We start from the raw sequence: 15,863 nt of genomic DNA, 5'->3' as shown, positions 1-15,863 counted from the left end.
GTCCAAAATTAAAATTGCTGGATCTGATAAAACTGCTCTGGCAATGGTAATTCTCTGCCTTTCACCCCCACTCAGTTTGTGCCCTTTATCCCCCACCGTTGCATCAAATCCGTAATCTAGTTTGTCGATGAAGCCTTTGGCATTTGCTACATTTGCTGCCTGTAACATTTGTTCTTCATTATGTTTTCTTCCTAAAGAAACATTATTGGCAATACTGTCATTAAACAAAATAGCTTCTTGACTAACTATGCCAAAAAGTTGTCTCAGGCTATTGAGCTTTATCTTCTTGATATCTATCCCATCAATAGTGATATGACCTGATGAGACATCGTGGAAACGGGTCAATAGAGAGGCTAAAGTTGTTTTGCCAGCACCTGAAGGGCCAACCAGTGCTATCATTTTGCCCTTGTGGATTTCCAGATTTATATTCTGTAGTGTGTTTTCTTTCTCGTACCTAAAGCACACATCCTTTAAGACAATCTTATCCTCAAAGTTATTTTTGAATACGGCATTTTCTGCCTCTTTGATTTGCAATGGAGCCAACAGAATTTTGTCGATTCGATCTACGGATGCCATCCCCTTTTGAATGTTGTAGTAAGCACTTGCAAAAGCTTTAGCGGGCTGTATCATTTGTGAAAAAATCACCATGAAGTAAATGAAAATTTCCGCTTGCAATTTACCATCAGACAAGACCATTTGAGCTCCGATATAAAGAACAATTACCAAGGCTAAAATGGACAAGAATTCAGACATGGGAGAACTCAGATCTCTACGCCTTAGCATCTTATTCATCAATCCATAATGTTCTTCATTACTTTGTGCAAACTTGTCTGCTTGAAACTCAGCGGCATTAAAAGCTTTTACGATTTGCAAACCTCCGATTGTTTCATCAATAATGCTCATTAGATTTCCGAGCTTATCTTGAGCTGCTAGAGATGTTTTACGCAGACTTTTCCCGACTACTGCTATAATTAGGCCTGCGATCGGTAACAAGAGGAATACAAAGAGGCTGAGTTTCGGACTGATGTACAACATGGCAGCCAGATAACAAAAGATGGCCAGTGGCTCCCTGAATACGGCCTCCAAAGTGTTCATAATACTCCATTCGATTTCTTGCACATCGGAGGTTGTGCGAGCTATAATATCCCCTTTGCGTTCATCGGTATAATAGGAGAGGGGGAGCTGCAAAATTTTGCTGAAGATTTGGGTTCTGATATCCCTCACCACACCGTTTCGCACAGGAGCCAAAAACCACATGGCCGCGTATCTGAAAAAGTTGCGAAGAAAAAAAGCTGTCAAAACAAGCGCACAAACAAACAAGAGAGCATTGGTTTTGCCGTTGTTGATAATGATGCCGCTGAGAAAATAGTTGAATTGTGCAGTCAAGGATTCTACGGAGTAGGACCAGTCAGGGTTTTCAGTAATTAGCCGTTGTTTGTCAAAAAGCAACTGTAGAAATGGGATCACCATCGTGATCGAAAACAGAGAGAAGAACACAGCCAAAATATTACATATCGCATTCAATGCAGCATACAATTTGTATGGCAACATGTACTTTAAGGTGGCGATAAACTGCTTCAAATTGCTTTTGGTCTAAATTGGGCTCAAAACTATTGTCTTTTTAACAAAAAGATCAAAGCCCGTTGATTATTTATGCTATATCCTGTTGTTGATCGTGCATTGAATGCGGATTGACCGCTGGAAGCGGCATTATTATCTTAATTTTGCAATTCACAACTCGATCAGTATTTGATTGACGGAATCATTGGATCTTAACTAAAGTAACAAGGAGATATATGGAATCCATCAGGCAGTTGCAAGTCGGAAGTCTGCTACAGGCAAATTTGGCGGATCTTTTTAGCAAACACGGCTACGATTATTACGGTGCCGCTTTTGTGACGATCTGCGGCATTCGTTTAACACCGGATCTGCTGACCGCTAGAGTATATCTCAGTATATACAACGTAGAAGACAAGCAAAAGGTGATTGACCAAATTGCAGAAAGTACCCACGCGATTCAACATAGGCTAAATCAAAAGATTAGAAGAAAGTTGCGTCGCATGCCAGAGTTGCATTTCTATTTGGATGGAAGTCTTGATGAGGTCGAGAAGCTGGATGAAATTTTTAAGAAGATAGGCGACCCAAATGAAGAGGAGCAAGGAATGCAAAAGGGAGAAGAGATAGAGAAAGGACAAGCAACAGAAACAGATAAGTAGTAGAGCCCTAAACTTATGTGTATCTAGCAAAGTTTGAAACAGGAATTGAGTGTACCTACATTCAGTCATTTGTAATCTAGCAGCAATCGCCACAACCATTAAGCAATAAATGAAGCTCGCCTTTCGAATCGCGAAGCGATACCTTATATCAAGGAAGTCCACTAATGCCATCAACATCATATCTGGTGTGGCAATGATGGGTATTATGGTTGCGACATTTAGCTTTATTCTGGTATTATCTGTCTTCAATGGTTTTGAAGATTTTGTCTCCTCTTTGTACAATACATTCAATCCCGATCTGAAAATTGAGATAAAGAGAGGGAAGACTTTTACTTTGGGAGCTAAGGAATTGGAAGAGATCAATGCGCTGGTAGGTGTGAAAGCCGTTTCTTCTGTTTTAGAAGAAAATGCGGTGGTGATGTACAAGGAAAAGCCGCTGATCGTAACCATCAAAGGAGTAGATGATGATTACACTAAAGTCTCTAAGGTAGATACCGCTATTGTTAATGGAGAATTCCTACTGAAAGATGCCGATCAGAATTATGCAGTGATCGGTTATGGGGTGGAGGCAATGCTAGGTGTACGACTATACAATCAGTTTGATCCTTTGTACATATACATGCCCAGGCGAGACGCAAAAACCAGCAGCCTAAATCCAGAAAATGCCTTTGAGAAGAAGCCATTGATGGCAGCAGGATCATTTTCAATCCAAGCTGATTTTGATAGTCGTTATGTGATTGTTCCTCTAAGATTTGCTAGGGACTTGCTAAAGTTGGATAAGGAAGTCTCTTCATTGGAGGTATCCGTAAAAGAAGGCTTTTCAGCAGATATGGTCAGATTGGAGATTGCTCATATTGTAGGCGATAATTTTGCTGTCAAGAACCGCTATCAACAAGATGAGTTTATGTATAAAGTAATGCAGGCCGAAAATTGGGCTGTATACGCGATTTTGACCTTTATTCTCCTGATTACAGCCTTCAATATCATCGGTTCTCTTTCAATGTTGGTAATTGAAAAGAAGAAGGACATCGCCATCCTCAAAGCTATGGGAGCGGACAAACAATTAATCTATAACATCTTCCTCTTAGAGGGTCTGCTCTTGGCAGGAGTAGGTGCCTTTATTGGTATGAGCCTAGCCACGATAGTCTGTTTGCTACAAGAACACTTTTCCATTATCAAACTGCAAGGCAATACCTTCCTGATTGATGCTTATCCCGTGAGTTTACGACTTAGCGATTTTGTTTGGGTTACCATCACTGTAGTATTGATCACTTTGCTGGCTTCCTTCATTCCAGCTTCAAAAGCAGCTGAGCAGAGTCAGTTGATTGCGGCGGAGTAAGGCTTGGGAAGGAATAGCCCCAAGCTCTATGCGCATGCGCATGCGTGATAGTCAAGGTCCTGTTAGGAATCTCTTTTGCTAATTTGATTGTTAGCTTGCTTGAAATTGGGTTAGGGTATGTTTAGAAGTCAGCTGTTGCCAAACTCCCAGCCCTAGTTGCCTATAATCAGACAAAAAGAAGGGTATCGACTATTTGAAATGGCCCTTCTAGTACGGCTTTCTTGAAAATAAAAATGATTATTTGCGAGTTAGATACAATGACTTTTAAAGAATATCCAATGCAAAAATGGTGGCGGCGATTGGGCATTACTGGCAGGTAGTTGCTAGTAATCGTCAGCTGATTCAATGTTTCTTTGCAAACTAGAAGCTAATACTTTCTATGATCTCGGAACAGAAAGCAGCTCGTCTGGAATAAAGCTGTCCATTAGGCCATATTACTTGTCCTAGATGTTAGTGAATCAGTTATCATTATTAAATCGGGAAGCTTCGCGTTTGAGGATGAGGATCTAAGAGGAGGATGAGGATACCTATCCAATCACAACTCAATCGGCAAGTAGCTTCATCTGGGTTTAGTAGTCGATGCTCAACGACAGATCACCAATTGATATAGCATGAATAGCTAAATCTTGTTTCTCGCTAAATGACTGTTAGTTTTCAGCTCCAAGCTTGCCTGACAGGTGTGGCTTAACTTGTTCGCTATGACATCGATAGAATAAGCACTGTCAGACTTCCAAAATAGTTCGCACAACTTCAGAAACTGTAGGTGATTGATTTCGATGTTACCCTTAAGCAAAATTTGAACTCATATAGCATTGGTTAAAAGCAAAAATAATGATAGGTGTGAATGAACCAAAGTTAACAATCCAGCAAACAAAAAACAGCCTCAACCCACTCCAATAAGAGCGTGTTGAGGCTGTCTGAAGTTTGAGTGGAGGTCCGAAATCGACCTTCAATCCATGAAGATTACTTCTTTTTCTTAGTGGCTTTCTTCTTGGTCTTAGGAGCCATTGCAGCAGAGTAGTTTCGTGATACTTGACTCCAGTTGACAACATTGAAAAAATTGGCAACATAATCAGGACGCTTATTCTGATACTTAAGGTAATAAGCATGTTCCCACACGTCTAAGCCTAAAATTGGGATTCCCTTGTTTTCAGCACAATCCATCAAAGGATTGTCTTGATTAGGAGTTGAAGTAATGAAAAGCTTGCCGCTCCTCTTTACAGCCAACCAAGCCCAACCAGATCCAAATCTAGTACCGGCAGCTTTAGCAAATGCCTCTTTAAATTTGTCGAAGGTGCCAAAGTTGTCTTTGATCAACTTTGCCATTTTGCCTTTTGGTGCACCACCACCTTCAGGAGACATAATTTTCCAGAAAAGAGAGTGGTTGTAGTAGCCTCCGCCATTGTTGCGGACACCAGGATTAGAACCAGCTTTCTTCATCAGATCTACTATACTTAGTTTTTCCAGATCAGTACCTTCAATCGCAGCATTCAGCTTGTTTGTGTATCCCTGATGATGCTTGGTGTGGTGAATCTTCATTGTTCGAGTGTCGATAGATTCCTTTAAGGCATCATAAGCATAAGGCAATTCAGGAAGTTCAAAAGCCATAATAAGTTTACATTTAGTTATAGAAAATATTGTTTTGGCGCGTCGTGCCTAAGCACGAAATTAGGATTCATTTTCATCCTTCACACCATAAAATTTGTCCAATAATTCTGGCGTCATACCCATACTTGAGAAACCACCATCATGATAGATGTTTTGCATGGTAATCATTCGGGTATAGTCAGAAAACAAGGTAACGCAAAAGTCGGCACAGCTCTCCGCACTTGCATTTCCCAATGGCGACATATCATCTGCATACAGCAAAAACTTGTCGAATCGATTGACGCCAGAACCGGCAGTAGTAAGAGTGGGAGATTGCGAAATGGTATTTACTCGCACCTTCTTTTGCACTCCATAATGATAGCCATAGTTTCTGGCAATAGACTCCAAGCAATTCTTCGCATCTGCCATGTCCCCATAATCTGGAAAACTCCTAGAGGATGCGATGTAAGATAAAGCAATCACTGATCCCCATTCGCTGATGGCATCCATTTTCATGGAAGTTTGCAAAAGTTTATGGAGGGAAAGAGCTGATATGTCTAAGGTTTTTGCGTAGAAGTGATAGTTGACATCTGTATAAGGGATTTTCTTTCGAACGTTGGGAGACATTCCTACAGCATGTAACATAAAGTCAAACTGGCCTCCCAGCTTTTCCATGCCTTGAGAAAGTAAGTTTTCCAACTCCTCGACCTGTGTTGCATCAGCCGCAATGATAGGTGCTTTGCAACTTTCAGAGAGATTCTTCAAACTACCAAAACGCAATGCAGCTGCTGTATTCGTCAGCACAAAATCTGCACCTGCTTGTTTCACCTTTTCGGCTACTTTCCAGGCGATTGATTGATCATCTAATGCACCAAAAATTAGTCCTCTTTTGCCCTCTAATATTTTATATGGATTCATGCGATTGCATTGTTGCCCTACAAAGGTAACTCTAATTTTTAAGGTAATGGAATTGGCTCAAACTCATTCGTGATTTCGTTGCCAATCTAGGTCCTATACGGCATTGATTTTTCCAGCGTTTTCATCGAACTGACTCTCCTTAGGTGGGCTCAATGGAGTACAATTTTTATTGGCTAACAATTCCTCTGGCTTCACTTCTAAGAGGTAGAGGCATTCGCTAGATGGCTTAAATGAAAACAAGTTTGATTCATTTCAAAATTGTCAGCAGACTACTGAATGCACATTTCGCTTAGAATCTGTCAATTGCCATTGCTTACTTACAAGGCTTCCCAAAGCTAGGTGTTGAGCATCTGTGCTAATGTATTAGTCTTATGAAGGGTAGACTTTATGGCGCCTTATCGAGTTGCTGGATGCTGATGCTAAATCGGTCTGCAGCTGCCAAGCTATTTGCACATATAAATTAGTTTTTTAAAGTCTGTTGATCAAATGCTAGTTGTTCATATACTTCTTTTATTGCACTGCTTGTTAGCACTAGCTTACATTGGAGTGATACTGCATTAGTGGCCATTTCGAAATCGCTTACCTCAGTATTCACTAAAATCAGCCTGGATTCTGCAAACACACAATACTATGTTTAGAGGCTTTCAAAAATGGCGAAGTTCGATTCATCATCAATCATTTACACAACGAAATTGGGTTAATAGTCTTCGTCTAGATGCGCTGCAATTGTGATGCTGATAGTATCAGTTTGTACCTTCGAATCCGTGGCTTTCAATTAGATCCTTTATCGGGGTAAACTCTCCAGCTGATCAGGTTTTCAAATACAGTATTCTTTTGGGCTTACCGCTTTCCCAAACAACATCTTCACCTGCGATATCAAATTTCTCTAGCTTTTTACCTCTGCCAATTTCTAACTGGTGATTTTCAGTCTTCGTGAAAATTTCAAGATTTTGGTTGATCAAAATCTGATATAGAATTCCTCCTTCACTGTCGTTTATGATTAGCTGGTCTAGTGTTTCATCAGAATTTTTAGGCAAATCAAGGTGTTCGGGAGTTCCCTTGTCTTGGTTCGTTTTTTGAGGAGGTGGAAAACTAGATAAATCATCGCCTTGCAAAATTGCAATTTTGCGATTCATTTGCATAGGTCAGCTTTACTTCATCCTAACCATAGGAACTTATATATCTGATCTTCAGGCCCGCATTTTTCCAAAAATCTCTTTCTAATATTAGATACTCAGTGAAGTTGTTTGCAGCGTAGTTGGGATTTGTCCCCTTCAAAATATAAGGTTACTATCTGCTTTCATTTATTGAGGCAGACTTCTATATTTTATATTGTTATGTTTTTAGATAAATTATGTATTAATATTTTACCTTGACAAGGTAGTTTCAACTATGCACGTTTGACTGCATCTGATTGTTATGATGAGATTTTTTTTCATGATTATTTCTACAAAAAGAGTGGTAGCAATTTGCTGATCTACTGGCACGCATATCTCAGGCGTACCATTCCATTGTGGCGACCGTGTCTAGCGAGTGTCAACAATACTTTGATTGCAATTGATTTGTTAGGAGAGCGGCTTCCCTCAAAGAGTAACTGCCGCCAGTATTAAGTTAAAGTGAGTCTTATCAATCAGGATCAATACAACACCATTGTGACGTCTCGACCAGTGTAAACTACGAGTGAATACAGTCCTGTTCGCACTTCTGTTTCATCCTTATCTGGTTTATGACATAAGGGTGTGAAAATGCAATGTTTAGGGAATTTTATTTTGCCAGCCATAGCATTCGTTACTACCTAAACATTAACCTCTTCAGCAATTGCCACTTTGAAAGTTGATTGATTGGAAAACGGATTAGGATATGATTGAAACGGAGTTGCCAGCCTTAGATCTTGCATCTCCTCTTGACAATGGAACATAGAAAGATCCGATGGTGGTCTGCCCGTCGCCTCAAAAATCAGTAAGTATGTACAGGCCAGCTTCTATGTATGGTAAATCTTGAGTACAACAGTTGTATCCGTTAGAGCCAGACCGCTAATAGGTGCTTTCACCAGCAAAGCAGCTTGCGAGTGTGATGTCAACGGCACCACCTTGCGAAGCAGTCGCGGCGCAGTTTGCAAGAGTACTCATTAGATCAGTATTGTAAGGGCTGGTGGATTCGCCAGTGATGTCAGCATTGTTTGTATCCCAGGTATCTCCTTTCGAACCAACAGTGCCAGTTTCCGCACCCTTTCCTTCATCCTAGTAGAAGATGAGATCATAAAGGATCCAACTTACAGCCATTGCTGCAGGCAATAGTGACACTCCATTCTGAATCATTAGCATAAACAATATCCACTTCAGTAGTGTGGGCTGGATATACTGAATCATCCACGTTCCAACAACTAACAAATCCAGTGCGATCAACTTTGAAACTGTAAGACAGTCGTGAGAGAACTCTCAAATAGCAAAGCACGATCCCCAATTAGACATTGTAATCGGGTATTGCCCTGATACTATCATCCTACCTTTCTGGAGAATGCATCGTCTTTTTGATAATAAGGCCAAACATGGGGTGTTTCTTTTTAGTAAAAAAAGACTTAGATGACTGGTATCCAGATCAATAGCCCATTTCTGCATTTTACTAAATTGACTTTACATAAACCTACTATTAAGCTTCCAGAAATTAACATTTTGGTAATCATGTTTGCCGCCTTAGTGCCAAGTATTCTAGCAGCCATTAGGTACGCTCCTCTATCTGAAAAGCAATGGTTGAGTTCCCTAGGTAAGACCAAAAAAGAAATGTAAACTAACACTTATTCCTTAACTTATGGCTTGACTTTGGCCGAGCTGTTTGCATTTTCTTTTATCATAAAAATGGTGGTTGAGATGATCCTTAAAGATGGCAACACAGCAGGGGGATTTGTATTTTGGTAATCATTAGGCTCTTGGTCTTGGCCCAATGGATGTCGCATTGATGTGTTTGCCTAAGGTAGCAGCTGGAATTTTATCCTTAGTCCTTTTTTGAAAGGAATTCGTGCAAGAACCTAATCCTCAATCTCTGTTTGTTTGTTGTAATTATGGCAGGTATTCTCCATGCTTGGCACTAGGTATGCATAGGAAAGACAAGCAGCTTGAATACTCAGCATTTCTTGATTTTTTTGTCGATAAACTGATGATTCTCTTTTAGATTGCGAGCCTTTTGTAAAGGTGCAATTGTCAGTTTGCAGATTGCCTCATAAATGTATTTTGCACTTAGTAAATCTCCACTGCTGGATAGTCTTAAGCCTAAATCATGTAAGTCCTCGATGGTTCTTTCTCTTGTAAGGCTGTCTAAATTGTCAGAAAACAATGCTGGAATGGAATCGCTTTGCTCTCTTACAATTTGTTGTGCGAGCTTTGAGATTAGCTTGTTATCGGGATGGCTGATTTCAGTCGAGTGGTTTAAATGGTAGAAAGCTAAATCCGCTAGTTCCGCCTTAGAGTTGGACATCAGTATAATGCCCTTGCCGTTGTCAATATTGTATCCAATAAATGCACTACTCCCACCAGTTTTCGAACTTTTCCAAAGGAGTCTGCCTTTGTTTTTACTGGTAAGCATCCATCCTTTACGAAAGAAAAGCGAATCTTCTTTGTTGATGATTAAATCTCGAATATTGTACCCTCCTTTAAAGGCAGGATTGGACTTAATTTGATAACTGAGACAAGACATCATTCCAGTAGTGGTAGCCATCTGTCCTCCATTAGATCTTGGAGGTAGAAAGTGCCAATGTGCTGTTTTCTTTCCGTAAAAACAAGAGCTAGCAAGATTGCTAGAGTCAGTTTACATGGAAATCCATTGTAGCTTGCGAATTCCATTTTTGTACGCATACTCTTTTTGAAGCTGAATTTATGCTTTGACATAGGCTTTTTCGAGGATATGCGCGAGCAGCGAACAGCCCATATGAGATTGTAGCCATTTTGAGCCAACAGTCCATTCTGTATGTTCTAATTCAGCATTTAGCTGCGCCCAATCATAATTTGCATACGGGTCCCTCCAATCTGTAGGTTCGAAAAATGGGTGAAGATTTTCCAAGCCCGAATTGTGATGTAGCAAGTCGAAAATTGTGATACTATTGACGACGAGATTACTTAAATTTGCTACTGGGATCAGAAAGGTTGAGCTTGCCTACTTTTACTAGATCCATTGTAACATCGAAGGCAAATGTGTTGGCTAAGGAGCCAACCTCAAACAATGTACTGCTATCGATTTTTACAGAATCTCGCCTGTTGGCCAAGCCAAAATTCAAGTAGTTTGGAGACTGATCGTTTTCCTATATTCCAACCGCAAGATCTGTATAATAGCCGCTAGATATTCTTTCTTCAATTTGAGCGAGGCGTACGGAGTCGGCTTATGCCGAAAGGTAAATGGGGAGAAAAAGGAGTATTAGAAGGAGAGAGGTGCTCTGCATATAATGATTTTGATGGATTGAAGGAGATTAAAATAGCAAATAGCCTTTAATCCATCAAAATCATCATTTTGAAAAGCAGGAGTTGTTTACTTCAGCTTGAAGGCTGTCTTAATCTTCTTTACGTAGTCAAGCTTTTCCCAAGTGAAAGTCTCGTACTTTTTCTTTCTACCTTTAGAATTTGCAACTTCAATTTTTCCAGGTTGACGCCCAAAGTGTCCGTACTTAGCTGTCGGTGAAAAGATGGGACTCTTAAGTCCTAATCTCTTAATAATCAGTCCTGGACGAAGATCAAAAAGTTTCTCAACTTTAGCAGAGATTTCTTGGTCGCTCATCTCCACCTTGGCAGTTCCGTAGGTATTGATGTACAATCCCACAGGCTCCGCTTTTCCAATAGCGTAAGCAACCTGAACAAGAATTTGATCAGCTACTCCTGCCGCTACTAAGTTTTTGGCAATGTGACGAGTTGCGTAAGCTGCAGAACGATCTACCTTAGATGGGTCTTTTCCTGAGAAGGCTCCACCACCATGCGCACCCTTACCACCATAAGTATCCACGATTATTTTCCGACCAGTAAGGCCAGTATCGCCATGTGGTCCACCAATCACAAACTTACCAGTTGGATTAATGAGGTATTGGATATTTTTATCCATCAGCATGGCACTTAGATGCTTCGGTAAACGTTTTTTAACCTTGGGGATAAGATGCTTCTTGAGATCTTTTTCGATCCGAGTTTGCATCTGCTTTTCATCTCCAATGGTATCATCATGTTGGGTGGAAACTACGATGCTTACAATTCGTAGAGGCTGGTGAGTATCGGTATATTCAAGCGTTACCTGTGACTTGCTATCAGGACGCAGGTACTTCATTACCTTTCCACTCTTACGAAGAGCAGCCATTTCCTCAAGTATCATATGCGATAGCTCAAGAGTCAAAGGCATGTAGTTTTCAGTTTCGTTCGTCGCATAACCAAACATCATGCCCTGGTCACCAGCTCCCTGGCTCTCTACACTTTCACGTTCTACGCCTTGTCTGATATCTGAGCTCTGTTCGTGCAATGTGGAAATGATTCCACAAGACTTTGCATCAAACTGATACTCTGAGCGATTGTACCCTATGTCATCAATCACCTGACGCACGAGCTTATCTAAATTGATGTATGCAGAACTGTGAATTTCGCCTCCTACCACTACAAGCCCTGTAGTAACAAAAGTTTCACAAGCAACTTTGCTTTCCGAGTCCTGTGCTAATATCGCATCTAGAACTGCGTCCGAAATTTGATCGGCAACCTTATCCGGATGTCCTTCAGATACGGATTCGGATGTGAAAAGATATGGCATTTAAGCTGTTTTTGTGTTTAAATTTCTTTAGAAGGCACAAAGATAGCTATTTGCGCCATAGCCACAATATCAATTAGTTAGCTAAATGCCAGTTTGCTGACAGATATTGCGATCAAACACATAAATTAGTCACCTAAAAGCGCTGAAATAAGGGCACAAAGCTTCTCCTTGGTTGGCAACATCTCTTTTTCAAGATTTTGATTAAGGGGAATTGCGGGTAAATTGGCTGCTCCCATTATCCTGATAGGGGCATCCAAATGTTGAAAACAGATTTCACTCATCCGGCCAGCAATGCTTTCTGCGAAGGAGTTTAGACGCTGTTCCTCCGTTAAAACGATGCATTTATTGTGTTGCTTAATCTGGCGAACAATGGCTTGTTCGTCGCAAGGGTAAAGGGTGCGTAAGTCGAGTATAGATACCTTTCCCTGAAAATCTTGGGCTGCATTAAGTGCCCAATGTACTCCCATTCCATAAGTGACGATACAAAGGCTATCTCCCTGCGAAACAGATTCAGTGCTTGCTTCCAGAGCAAGCCGTGCAGTTCCAAGTGGGATGATATAGTCCTCAGAGGGTTCCACGGTTTTCGCCGCATCTGTTCCAGGAACTTTTGACCAATAGAGTCCCTTATGTTCAAAAAATACAACTGGATTGGGGTCGTAAAAGGCAGCTTTTAGAAGCCCCTTCATATCCGCTGCATTAGATGGATACACGACCTTAATGCCTCGAACGCTTAACACAGCAGATTCGATAGAGCCCGAATGGTATGGGCCACCCCCTCCGTATGCACCAATGGGAATGCGAATTAGTGATTGGGCTGTCGTTTTTCCCATAGACAAATAGCAGGCCTTCGAAAGTTCTGTAATCAACTGGTTCAATCCTGGCCAGATGTAATCTGCAAACTGAATTTCTACTATTGGTTTGCATCCTACTAGGCTCATTCCAAAGGTAGAACCCACTAGATATGCTTCTTGAATAGCCGTGTTAAAAACCCTCTCGTCCCCATACTTTTCTGCGAGTGTTGCAGCTTCTCGAAAAACTCCTCCTAATCTTCGGCCCACATCTTGCCCGTAAAAAACAGCCTCTGGGTGTTTTTTTAAGAGTTCGTCCATGGCATAGAGAGCAGCATCGACCATCACAACAGTTTTCCCATCAGCGGGTTCTCGCTCTCCGGATTCTTCCACTACTGGTGTGGGAGCAAATTCGTGTAGATAAAGTGATTCCAAGCTTGGGTCTTCTGCAGCGACGGCGCGATCAAATGAATCCTGAATCTCAACACGGATCTCTTCTTCTAATTGGTCTAGTTTAGATTTAGAATAGCCCGCCTTGAGTAAAGCCTTTCGCAACTTTGGAGTGGGGTCTTTTTTAGCGTGTTTTTTTAGGTCATCCTCTGTTCTATACCATTCCTTGCGAACTCCACTTGTGTGATGACCTAGCAATGGAACTCGCGCATGAATCAAGATCGGTTTTCTGTTTTTACGGACGGACTTTATTGCTTCTTTCACACAGTCATATGACTTTGTAAAGTCCGAGCCATCCACTTGCTTACGGGCGATATTTTTAAAACCTTGAATGTATTCATAGGCATTCATGCACCTTGCTTCGTCTGAGCTGACGCTTATTCCCCATTCGTTATCTTGAATCAGGAAGATAATTGGTAGTTCTTTCAAGGCGGCAAACTGAAATGCTTCGCTCACCTCTCCTTCTGTAACAGAGCCATCACCCAAGGAACAAACAACAATCGGCTTATCTTTTGAGGGGCTTATCCTTTGTTGTTCCAGATATTTTACTGCCTGAGCCATCCCAGTTGCGGGAATTGCTTGCATCCCAGTAGCTGAGGATTGATTGGGGATTTTGGGGTATCTGGGATCAATTGAGGCTGGATGATTGTAATAGTTGCGACCACCTGAAAAGGGGTCATCTGCTTTGGCAAGCAATTGTAGCATTAGCTGGTATGGGCTAAACCCCATTCCCAACAACATCGATTCATCACGATAATAAGGACTTGCGAAATCGAAGTTTTTCAATTGCATGCCTACCGCTAGCTGAATGGCTTCATGTCCCCTTGAAGTACTATGTACATACTTGGTGATTGAACGATGATCGTCATATACGATCGCCATATATTTAGCCTTCAGCATCAAGCTATAGGCCTCTAATGAAATCTTATCAAACTTCGACGCTTTTGGTCGACTTTTAAAGCCAACATCATCCATATTCTTAGTTTTCTTTTCTGTACTGCTGTGGTTTAGAAATTCAAAGAAACTGGGCCTACCTCACTCTGCAAGTCAATAGGCGTTTATCGCCTAGATAGCCTGTTAGCAAATCACCTCTTTGGATTGGACCAACCCCTTCGGGAGTGCCTGTAAAAATCAAGTCCCCTTTGGTGAGAGTAAAGAACTTTGAGATATAACTAATGAGAAAATCAAAGTTGAAAATTAGATCTTTGGTATTTCCTTCTTGAACAACCAGCCCATCCTTTTTGAGGTAAAAACCAATATCGTTCATGTCCTTTATCTCTTCTTTGGAAATCCATTTTCCGATTGGAGCGCTATTGTCGAAGGCTTTTGCCTTTTCCCAAGGCAAACCCTTTTCTTTGCACTTTTTCTGAATATCTCTGGCTGTAAGGTCAAGTCCCACAGTAATTGCGTCATAATATTTCCAGGCGAACTTTTCAGCTATGGATCTTCCATGAGCTGATACACGCAAAACGAGCTCCACTTCATGATGGACATTGGAGGAGTAGTCGGGATGCCAGAAATCTTTGTTGTTAATGACCAAGGCAGTGGAGGGTTTCATAAACAACACCGGTTCTGTGGGTACAGCACTATTCATTTCTGCCGCATGTCTAGCGTAGTTTCTTCCTACACAAATGATTTTCATTTCATTCAAATTTTTATTGAAACTCCACTTTTATTATCACAAGGATGATAAAGAGCTGCTATGTTTTATGTTTTAGAAAGGCGTGGCAGCTATCCTCAATACTTTTATCCAAAGATAAGAATTGAAAGTTCAAGCAGTCTACAACTTTTTGGTTGCTGTAAGCGAATTTGTTTCTAGATTGCCGAACGGTCTCCTTGGTGATAATAGGTTGCTTTTTGCTGAACATTGATTTCAGCGCTTCGGCTCTCCAAGCAATTTCGCCCAACCAATCGGGCAACTGGACTTTGGGGGGGGGGATGTCAAATTTTTCTGCTATCAGCCTAAAGAAATGCTCAAAGTCACAATTTTCAGCATTTAAGATAAAGCGTTCGCCAAATTGCTCTTGTTCGCAAAGTTTTATCATAATGGAAGCGACATCTCTAACATCCACAAAACCACTGCTTCCTTTAGGGTAGAATGGTAGTCCCTTATGTACTTGAGAGAACAGACTTGCAGAGCCTCTACTCCAGTTTATTGCAGGACCAATGACGATAGAAGGGTTGACAATCACTGCCTTAAGTCCTTCAGCTATGCCTCTCCATACTTCCATTTCTGAAAGATGTTTTGTCAAGGAATAATGTGAGCTGGCAGTGGAGGAATCAAATTCTTGCTTTTCCGTTAGAGCTGTTGTGCTATTGGCTTTTCGACCCAGAGCGGCAATTGAACTCACATGTATGAATCGCTTTACACCTCTTTTGAGTGCACAGTTGACCATGTTAGCTGTTCCTGCCACATTTATTTCGTACATCATTTCTTGTTCAGAACTAACAAACGAAACAACTGCAGCGCAGTGATAGACATCCGACACGCCTTCCATAGCCGCAAGCAGTCCTTCTATATCTAATAGATCTGCTTCGATCCAATCAATTCCGTTTTGTAAGTGTTGTGGGATCACAGAGGTCCTGCGCTTTAAAGCTCTAATTCCACGAGCTTTACACTGTGCTGATTGACTGAGTTGCTCGAGTAACTGACTACCTAAGAAACCACTTCCACCGCTGACTAGTATCATAGAATGCTGGCTGATCCATGGAAAAGCTGCAAGATACTAAGATCAGTAGTACAATTCGCCACCTACACTATCACGACTTGCTCCAGTGACCGAACTAAGACAGTTGGTT

At 41.2% G+C, this 15,863-nt stretch overlaps 3 protein-coding genes across 3 annotated transcripts; all 3 read right to left on the bottom strand.

Moving 5' to 3' along the window:
* Positions 1 to 4,518: 4,518 nt before the first annotated feature.
* Positions 4,519 to 5,163, bottom strand: LOC144070466 (superoxide dismutase [Mn]-like). The gene has a single exon (XM_077594957.1). The coding sequence runs from the start codon at positions 5,161 to 5,163 to the stop codon at positions 4,519 to 4,521; it is 645 nt and encodes a 214-aa protein (XP_077451083.1).
* Positions 5,164 to 10,575: 5,412 nt separating this feature from the next.
* LOC144070465 (S-adenosylmethionine synthase-like) lies at positions 10,576 to 11,826 on the bottom strand. Its single transcript, XM_077594956.1, has one exon. The coding sequence runs from the start codon at positions 11,824 to 11,826 to the stop codon at positions 10,576 to 10,578; it is 1,251 nt and encodes a 416-aa protein (XP_077451082.1).
* Positions 11,827 to 12,958: 1,132 nt separating this feature from the next.
* On the bottom strand, positions 12,959 to 14,706 carry LOC144070464 (oxaloacetate tautomerase FAHD1, mitochondrial-like). The gene is made up of 2 exons (XM_077594955.1): positions 14,173 to 14,706; positions 12,959 to 13,006 (listed from the first exon to the last, which is right to left on the bottom strand). The coding sequence occupies exons 1-2, from the start codon at positions 14,704 to 14,706 to the stop codon at positions 12,959 to 12,961; spliced, it is 582 nt and encodes a 193-aa protein (XP_077451081.1).
* Between the last annotated feature and the right edge of the window lie 1,157 nt (positions 14,707 to 15,863).

The sequence above is a fragment of the Stigmatopora argus genome, unplaced genomic scaffold (genome assembly GCF_051989625.1).
Source record: "Stigmatopora argus isolate UIUO_Sarg unplaced genomic scaffold, RoL_Sarg_1.0 HiC_scaffold_104, whole genome shotgun sequence".
Taxonomy (NCBI): Eukaryota; Metazoa; Chordata; class Actinopteri; order Syngnathiformes; family Syngnathidae; genus Stigmatopora; species Stigmatopora argus.
The sequence above is the reverse complement of the archived record's forward strand: the minus strand, read 5'-3'. Positions and strand labels throughout refer to the sequence as shown.